Here is a 10,339-nt window from a genome sequence, read left to right on the forward strand (position 1 = left end):
ACTTCTAGTCAAATTAAGTTCTTTCTTGAATGGTTTATATTTTCAAGACATTACACATTAAGCTTTAGAATTTGGTTGTTTTTTGTTCTTTCTTATCTAGTTTGTTCTACTTATCCTACTTTCCCATTGGAAAAATACCAAATCAGTACCACACAATTGATCAAATTCTTTTACAGACTATAAGTACCAGGCTAAAATTACAAATGGTATTTTGCAAACCCTTAGAAAATCATTTCTTTTCATTTCATCCTTCCTCTAAAGTGCTACAGGAGCACTAATTCAGGGAGAGGCAGGACTACTCAATTGGAATCAGTGTTTACATAGCCAAAACATATCTCTGCATGTGCACACACATGTGCATATAGTCATGTATTCACATACATACATGGATGCACATATCACATGCATAGTTTACAACTGCATGCATATGAACACTGTATACATATAACATATGAACACAAGCACACACATGTACATATGTCCTCTCATCCACACTTTAAGAAACTGAAAGGTGCTTATAAAAATGACTTTAGAATTATACTATATATAGCTTTAAGGATGGGGGAAAGAACTTTAGTTGTGCTTGTATTCAGGAAATTTTCTTCCTTTTCTATAAACTCACAAACCATTCTTCAAGTAGGCAATTATAGTCAAACCATGCCATTCATTTAACTAGTTATTTGGGATACTTATTTTTCAGTAAGTAGTACAGGATAATTTAAAATGGTCACAATAGCTCATTTTACTTTGTTAACCTTGTTTTTTCCTAAACCAGGTCTCATAATTATTGTAATATATTTATGAATCATTCCCTCTGCCATTCTTGAAGACTGATATTATTATATTCCTCTCCCTTAGCAATTCTATGGAGCTGAGCTTGAAAGCTCTCTCTATTAGTTCTTAGTTTACTCCATGTAGCTGACCCACACCAAAGAATTTCTAGTGGAAATTTCATAAGTGTAATACTTCAAGGTTAGAATAAATAGGAGATGTGTTTAGTTCAACAACAAAATAAAGGGAAGAAAAATAGAAACCACAGACTTGTGGCCTAGTCTGACACACTCAGCCAAGATCCTTTCAATGAAACATACATCAAGTGACCATTCAACCTTAGATTGAAAACCTCCAGTAAGGGGAAACCTACTGCCTACCTAACCAGTTCATTGTACTTTTGGATATCATTAGCAAGTTTTCTTGCCATTAAGACTGAATTTCTCTCATTGTGATTTCTATCCTTTCCTTTCAATTCTACTCTCTAGACCCAAAAAGAATAAAAAGCAGACTTTTACAGGCTTAAGAGTAGAAGTTATTTGATGCCTTTAAATTATCAGTACTGAGCTTGAAAGGAAGGGATTTACTTTTTGAAACAGCACATTTATAAATTATAATTTTTTCATATTTGTCTTTTCTTTTGGTGTAATACATCTCATCACAATCATGGGCTACAATTTGTTTAGCCTTCCTTCAAATGATACTTGGTTTACACTTTGGTGTTATTGCAAAGAGTGTTGTCATATTTTGTTATATATGGGAACTTTCTATCTTCATCCAGTAGAGAGAGGGAAAGCAGGGTGTTTAGAATGATTTAATGTTATAATTAATGCTCTATTTTAATATTAATTTAAAATAATATTTAATGTTATTATGCACTAATTTGGATTACAAATACTAATTATCTGATGTGTTAATGGATAAGTAGTATCTAAAGACCATCCAAGACCATTAAATTGGTACTGAAAGATTGAGGAAGAGGAAGAGGAGAAAGAAAAGGAGAAGAAGGAGAAGCATCTTTTACAGAAGAAAATAGAAATATTATACATATGGAAATGTTTACTTAAATATTTTCTGATATTTCAAGGAAACAAAATAGAGTGTGTGTATATCCTAATAGATCTTTAATCTCTTATGCTATCCGAAGTAGATCACCTTTCACTTATGCCTGTCAATTTTGTGTGACACTTATCTATGTTTTTCCTATATTTACTACAGGCACACTCAATGAGCTAGTAAATTCTTCCTTGATTTCTCTACATCTTTGAACAATTCTTTTTTTATCCACATCATATATTTCTCTGACATTATCTGCCAAATTACCTCATAAAATCCTCACTTGAAATATATCCATTTCATTTCATTTTGGAATTTTGTCCAGATCTGTTCGTAAATCTGAGTATGAAATTCCCAGTAAGGGAACTCCCTCCACCAATGTACATCAGGAGCTTTTCTGCAACATGTACAATTAGTTGTCTAGCTCCACCTAAAGGTCAAATGACTTCCGTATGATCACCCAGCCAGGGACAGATCTTAAACCCAGAACTTCGGGAACCCAAGGCTAGTCCTCTGTCTATTATTATACCACATTAGAGCATGTTACTACTCCAACACATTAATAAAACTACATATACTAACAATATGTGTGAAAATTTTATTCAAAAATGTATTTATGTACTACAAAACAATATATCCAGTGCATATACATTTAAAATATAAGACAAAGCTTTGTCAAGATTTACTCATTTAATCTAAATTCTTCAAATTATCTTTACACATGTCAATTGCATGCTGATTTTCTCATTGATTATTTTAAGCCTGTTTGATTTATATTAGTCTGATCAATTTTTCTGGGCTTTTTAAAAAAAGGAAGCATGCTATATATTTTTAAGAACAAAAATACAACTATTTACAATATAAAATTTTGAAGTAGTTCATGATATATAAATTAATAGTACTCAAGTTACTGTGTAGAAAAAAAATAAATTTACTGTGAAATAAATAATCCAACAGCTTTACATATTCTGTGGAGTATAAAAGTAGTTGCTACATATAAAATATATATTCTTTGTGTGTATGCGTATATGTGTATAGGTTTGAGTATAAATAGAGTGTATCATGCTAGAAATTCTCATTTGAATTAATACAAAGATTTAGCTTTCAATTATGCAAACTAAAATAGCGATGACAGCCAGGGTCTCCTCTTAGTTCTGGTGAGCCAGGAATCTTTTTTCCGCTCCAGGGATAGACACACCAGCAGAGGACAGGATCTCCTTCTAAAGAAGTCTCACACTAGAACAAAATTCAAAAAACAATATATTCAGTGATGGCAGTGAGGTAAACCTCTAAGGTAGGAACCCTAAGACTTTCTGCCATGTTTTTATGTGAATATAAATGTCTATAAAAGATGACAGCTTTATCACTACAGATCCAACTCATAGACATAACAGAATTCCCTTTTTCAAAAACCAATTTGGGATTAATAAAATATGGTCATCGTATTTATGACTCCAATATGTTTTAGTGACCTGATCAAGAACACTAACAACTATTGGAAAATAATGGACAAACAACACCATCTCCAAATGCCTTGTCTGCACACAAACTTTTGTACTAAGTACAAAAGAAAATGTTTGCTTAGTTTAAATAATGTATTAATCTATTTCTTTGCTTCAATTAAATAAAATCTATTCTGAATTCCAGCTTCACACTAAAAATTTATCTATTTCCTAGATAGCAGTGGCTCCTCTTGGCTTGGATGTAGAGACTGGGGTAAGGGCCCAGGAAGATTAATACCACTGCTGTTCTTGCTTACTCTCTGTATTCTCATAATAAAAGTCATCTCTGTATAGTTCTACATGTGGTGACAATATGTGACAACACTGTAAGGAATTGGAATGACATATTTTCAAATCCTCTGAAGGTAAAGAAAAAATTGCATTTAGTCTACATTCTGATATGTAATCAAATGATTTTGTATACCTTAGTTTCCAGATAAATTGGATTATTTGCCATTTTCCAAACATGTTCCCCATGTTCCCCAGAGTTTGCACATACTCTGCATACTCTACCCTTTACTCCAAATGCCCTTGCCTAGTCATCTCTGCTTATCCAACCCTTACTCATCCTTTAGGTCCACCTCAAATGTTTCATCCTCCCCCTAATCATCCCTTATTTAAAATCCAACAAAAGCTTGACTTTCCCTTCCTATAGTATTAGCCTTATTTATTTGCCTCTTGCTTTGCATTCTGGTTATCTGTGTGCAGGAAGGCAGGCTTCATGATTTATTTTTCTGCATCCTCTGAAGTACGTAATGTAGGGTCTTGCATATAATAAGAACTTGATAAATAGTGGTTAAATTTTATACCATTGTAGTTATTGGCAGAAAGGACATTGTCAGCAGGAGGGATCAGGAAACCTAGGAAGATGTGATAGCTTCTGAGATGGTCGTGGGACCAGCTATGTTACATGCATTGCTGAAACTTTTGACCAGGTTTCATTGTGTCTCAAAGCAAAAAATACCAAGACTTTCAAGTGTCTCAGTGGGGTGACTGGTTATCATTCCCCTGGGGCAGATATATTCTATTCTGTAGATGAGGAAACTCAAATATATATTAATCAAACTATATAACTGTTTTGTTGTCTAGCAGTTTGTCATTTGACAAAGTGCAGAAATAAAACCCAGATTTCATAAATCCAATTAAGTGCGTAGCAGACTTTAAGTAATTTATTACTTGCTGGATGAAGTGGCGTCTGAATTTTTTTGACCCCAATATGTGTATGTTTGCATAAGAAACAAAATAAATACTGAATGTTTATTTCCATAAATGTTAAGATTCACTTTTCTCTCTGGGAAGGTATTTATTTCTGTTTTATCATAGTTAGTTTTTGTATCTCCAAATAAAATTCTATTCAACTATAGAAGTTATTTTTGTTTATTATTATTATTACACCATACACAGGCCAAATAGAATCAATAAGGTGTTGTGTTTGGAGACAGGGTGATTTGGGTTCGAATTCTGGGTTTGACATTAGCTATGAAACACTAGGCAAGTTATTTAGCTTTATGCACCTCTGACAACTCCCTTTGAATTTTCTGTTATAGACATAGAGATCTAGATCTGAAAGGCACCATTGAGGCTATCTAACCCAATTCATTTTGCATGTCAGGAAATTAAAGTCCACAGAAATTAGATGACATGATTATTGTTACCAGGATGGATTAAGGTTTGCCTTTACGAAAGGTGTTCCCTACACAGACACAATTCCAATTCCATCTCTCATTTATATTAGACTATATTTCAGAATGGGTAGTCGATCTCCCATATCTATTTCATGTTCAGAGGTACACTTTTTGAAAGCATGCATTTTTGCTTCCTTGAAATATATTTTAGGTATCAGGCATTATTTTAAAATAAAAGTTAAGATATCACAATGGGAAATGAAAGAAGCTTATCATGCCTTTTAAGGAAGAATACTTTCAAGTTTTTGCTAAGAGTTGAATATCACATACCTGTTTGCTGTGATAAAATCCATTCTTGTTGCAGTTAGGAAGATAAAACTTGTAAATTTCTTCTCCTCCCTTCTGCTGCGCTTTGGCTAATCTGTCCAGCACCTTGTAGAGTTCTCTTTGACATGGTTCCTGAAAGAATAATGTCAAAGGAGGGTAAGTGACAAGGTAAAAATGGCTTTAAGATCATTAATGTAATACAAGAATCTACTCAGAATGGAATCATAGATGGCAACCTTCCTTGCCAAAAACATAAAGATCTCTATTCCCCCCTCTCTGATGGACTTTGTCTTTTCTGACTTGAGACAAGCTTTATTTTAAACTGAGATTATAATTTAAGTGGGCTTGACTTTTTCTATTACACATCAGTCTTTGACCTATAAAGGAAAAGTTATCTCTCATAATAGTGTCTTTTATAGACACTGAGAAAAAAATAACAGTTCAATTCAACCATGACTTCAAGCAGCTAGCGAAAATCTTAGAAATCATATTGTTTTGCAGAAAAGGAAACTGAGGCTTCTCTAAATATTCAGTCAAATGGAGACGGAAGCATACTTGAAAAACACATGAATCATATAAGCCAAAACAGAATAAAATGATGAAATTATCCAGGCATTGTTCATACGGTTGCATTTTACATGTCAATGTTCAGTCAAAACATAAAACTTAACTCCTTTCCAGTGGACAAAATTTTTTAAAATGCCAATTCCTATTATTTGGCGCCCTCATGTGGTGATTTTAAAAGTATGTTGTGTTTTTTTTGTTTGTTTTTGTTTTTGTTTAAATAGTAAATGCCTTCTATTTGCTAAGTAAATTCTGCAGGTGCTTTCCTTAAATTTTCATACATGATTCTATATTAACAAGCATGGTTTCCATTTTTAAAAAGTAGTTCTCATAATACCTTGCAAGAGAACCCAGGTAGAAAGATACATACAGATACACACATATACACTTCTCTCTCTTTCTCTTTAATCTTGATCATAGGCAAATTACTTACATTTCTCCAGGATCCTGGCAGTTTTCTAAGATTTTAAATTCTAGATTTTAGGTTATAGGTTACTTTTAAAAGCATAAAACCTATGGTTTTCAAGGTTTCAAATCTGAATTAGTGGGAGAAGTATACATATGAGTAGCTTCCTGTACCAATAAACAGCCAGGTTTGATACAAATAATAATAATGTCTTGTTCCTAAAACTGAAATAATTTCCAAATATAACCACGTATAAAGTTCTCAGAGAGTCTACAGTAATATTTCTCTTTTGACTTTTTGACTTCTGTACAGTAACAAAAAAAATAGGAGAAAATCTAATGTCTTCATTGCTTAATTAGGAAAAGTCTAAAACTTTAGTATATAAATGATAAACATCAAAAATATCAAATTTACAAATCACTCAATGCTTCACTGTTTACTCATCTATAGAGAAATGAGACTAGATTGTCCCTAAGGTACCTTCCAGTTGGGTAAATTCACCTAGGCCCTCAAGTACATTCAGTTGTGGAAAAGGAAGCTGAGTTTTTTGGGGATTTTTTTTTGGGGGGCGGAGATTGTTTGTTTTTGTTTTTTAAAGAAAAGAGATCTAGGTCAGTGAGAAGGAAAAACAAATTTTAAGAGGCTTGTGATTCAAGGAAGTGCTTCCAATGGTCTATTACCTTCCATTTCTTTATGTCAGAGATTTTCTTGGATTTGATATTTTCATAAGTGCTGATGGCATTCCAAAGAATGGGTCTTTCTTCAGTCGGGGGGAACATCAAGTGAAAATTATCCAAAAGTTGCTCCTGTGTCATTTCTGCACTGTCTGGTGTTGTGTTTTCAGGAACTGAAGGGTCCTTAGCATCTACAAAATTAAAGGCAAATGGTTAATTGAATCTTGGATTCATCTTTTCATATACTTTTTAAAAGATCACCATGGTCATTTATGATGAGGTTTTTAGTGTTGTTTAAATTTTTTCCCAAAAGGAAACTGTAGAAAAGGTCTAACTACATTGCTTATTCTCATATTCATTTTTAAATTTTATTTTATTTTATTTTTAATTTATGGAATAAAACAAGCACTCACATTTTATTATGAATTTATCTATACAAAAATTTTAAAAGAGGATTAATTGAACATCTGGTGCCTTTAGAAGGAAATGATTTCAGTTTCTAATAAATAACTAATAAGATGTAGAAAACAAAAACAATAGGCCTTTGTGAAAACACTTTTTAAAAAATCCTGTTCCTCCTCCCTCTCTTCTATCTCAGGTGATAGTTCCTTGGGGAATAAACCAGGATTGAGCTGCTACAGAGAGAATTATAACAAGTCATTTTTTTATGTACAATGATTGCTAAGGTGACTAGCACTATAGTGGGGTAAGTCTTGTGAGAGTCATTTTGAAAAGAGACTCATGAATTAGGTATGGTTTCCCAGATCCCTTGCAATACTGTGTTTCTATGATCCTAAGTCTATTTGGGGGTGAATTTATGAGCTAATTTCCCCCCCTTTCCCAACCAGGTCGGGGAGAAGTGAACCAAGATCTATTGTTGTGGAAAGGAGTGGAGTTGAGCCCAAAGCAATGGGAAAATCCATCTCACACATACTTCTAAACACACATACTTTCCACCTATATGATTATGGTTAATAAACAATGGTTTTGTCAGTCTCAGTTTCCTTATCTATAAAATGAAGGGAGTTGATCTTGGTCTTTAGAGGCCTTTCCTTTTTTTCTTTCCAAAAGTTATCTTCTATTTTTTAATAACCTAGACAACTTTAGCCAATTGAGTTATAACAACACTGTGAACTCTGATGCTCTGCCCAACCCTCACACCTCATTTGAAATATCTAGATAATTGCTTCATCTCTCTTTGATTTAGTGTGAAGACTGCCAGTGCTGTGGGAGAGCTAGCAAGACCTTAAGAAAATTGCCTAATCAAAGCCCACCCTAGATGAGAAAATGGAAGTCCAATGTGGTTATGCAAAAGCTACTCCCAGAAGAGCTGCAACTAGAACCTCAATTCATTTTCTTTTTGCTGGGTGTTCTCCCCACACTCCATTGCTTAGTGTTTTGCCCAAAATCAGTGATTTTCTCCAGGAATTTCTGGGAGCCAAAGAAGAGAAAAGAGCCAAATAGGTCAGGCACAAGCTAAATCGTTAGATGTCGTAAAGATTGAATTCAGTGGTTTATTTCAACATAAGTAATGTAATGGCATCTTAGGCTAACTAGTCTATCTCCAGGTATTCTTAGATGAACACCCTGTCTACCCTCTCCTCCTTGCTTAAAATAAATAAATAAAACCAAGCATTGGAGAAAATACTGACTTTGGAATGAGTGGTCCTGGGTTCAAATCTTGTCTGTGATGCTCACTATGCATGTAAACTCAAAGAAATGAATTTGATGAATCTCCTGTGGCTTTCCATTGATGATGCTGTGATTCTCTATATTTTACCACTTTAGGTATGCCCTAGAATAAAATCTAAGTAGTGACTTGTTCTCCCAGTAAAAGAGTAGAATGACTTTTAAAGACTAGCAGTAAGTCCTGGCTCAGATTCTTTATTGAATTTAATTATGGGATTTCTCCAAGAATTACACAGGATGTGAATCAAGCCCAGATGGGGAGATATGAAGTGAAGGGGCAAGGAGGAGGCATTTCCTTCGCTCTCCACTACAAATAAATCACTGCTTAAGTAAGTAAAGAATCCAATTGTCAAGATCTCAGGAAAAAAGGTGCAACATAAACACCCCGGACCTCTTTTATATGGCACATGAATGGATGTGTGATATAAGCCTAAACTCTCACATTATGTACTATAAACATCTGCTGAGTACATAGTGTAACCACTGCCCACATATACAAAGCAAATTCCAGCCGCATTTGATGTGGGTTTTGCAGGATATATTCACATCCTAGGTATTTACAAAATCGAAGGCATCCTCCCATGCTCTTGATAAAGTCCCTGTTCACTTTCCCATTTTCCAGCCCATAGCCTGTTCCCACCGTTCTTGACCTCCCCCATAGTCCGATCTGCTTTAGATATCTTACATGGAGGTGTCAAGGCCTGTGCAGACACAGGGCCTGTGGAGATGCTGCAAATGTGGGGACTCAGGGATTATAGAAAAGCAGGTTTGCGGGGAATCGGGGAACAGAGAGATGCGGAACATGGAGAGGTTCAGGGCCCTGGAAATGCAGGGGAAGTGAGGATGCTCGACGTGGGATTAAAGGAAATGAGATGCAGAAAAGTTGGGATTTAAGGTGCAAGATATGTGAGGAAACCATTCGGAATTTCCTCCAAAGAGGAGGGGATGAAGAGGTGGTTACCTGTAGATTCGGAGCTGGGGGCTGGTTCCACATCAGCAGTGCGTATGCAGGCGCCTTGCCCCCGGGTGAGCGCATGCAGAGGCCGGGGTTCCCCTGGGCGAGCCCGGCAGCTCAGCCCTTGGCCGCAACGTGCCGTGTACACGCCGCACGCATCGCCCAACTGCAAGGCGCACGTCTGGCAGCAGCCACAGCCGGGCTGGCGAGCGAGCTCGGGGCAGTTGGAAGGCACTGCCGGGCAGAGGGCCAGCCTCTCGGGAGTGCAGGGGGCACAGTGCAGGGGCTTCGGGGACACCACAGCCGCGGACAACACGTGCAGCTGGAAGGCGAGCAGGACCACTGGGAGCAGTGGGCGGCGGCGAGGGCAGCACCTCGGGGCCGAGGCTTCAGTCATTACCGAGGGAGATGCGAGAGAAGGCTCTAAGAGAAGATTTCAGGGGATCTCAGAAGTCTATGCCCGGATCCCTGGCCGCGGGCCTTATAAAGCGCTCGAGCCATCGATCTTGCCATTCCGGTTAATCATTAGCAGCGTCGGAGGATGGGCAGATGCCCTGCCATTGGCGGTGCCCCGGGGCCCTCCCCGCGTCTGTTTTCTCTCTCTTTTCATCTATCGTCATTCAAAAGACATTTGTTTTTCTCACTCCCCCGCCGGTACTCTGCACAAACGAAAAGGCAGTTTTAAAAACAGGGGTAAAGTTTGGGTTTGATAATGAAAGGCAGGGAGGCAGGGTTGTGCAGTGGTGAGAACATCACGTATGTTACCAAAA

The 10,339-nt window shown here is 36.4% G+C and overlaps 1 protein-coding gene across 1 annotated transcript; it reads right to left on the reverse strand.

The window, feature by feature from the left end:
- Nucleotides 1-2,402: 2,402 nt before the first annotated feature.
- IGFBP1 (insulin like growth factor binding protein 1) lies at nt 2,403-10,097 on the reverse strand. The gene is given in 5 exon segments (XM_003762549.4): nt 2,403-3,063; nt 5,285-5,413; nt 6,932-7,116; nt 9,576-9,998; nt 10,001-10,097. Coding segments are annotated over 5 exon segments (951 nt in total). The 5' UTR covers nt 10,083-10,097; the 3' UTR covers nt 2,403-2,931.
- Nucleotides 10,098-10,339: the final 242 nt, after the last annotated feature.

This window comes from Sarcophilus harrisii, chromosome 1 (assembly GCF_902635505.1).
Source record: "Sarcophilus harrisii chromosome 1, mSarHar1.11, whole genome shotgun sequence".
NCBI lineage: Eukaryota > Metazoa > Chordata > Mammalia > Dasyuromorphia > Dasyuridae > Sarcophilus > Sarcophilus harrisii.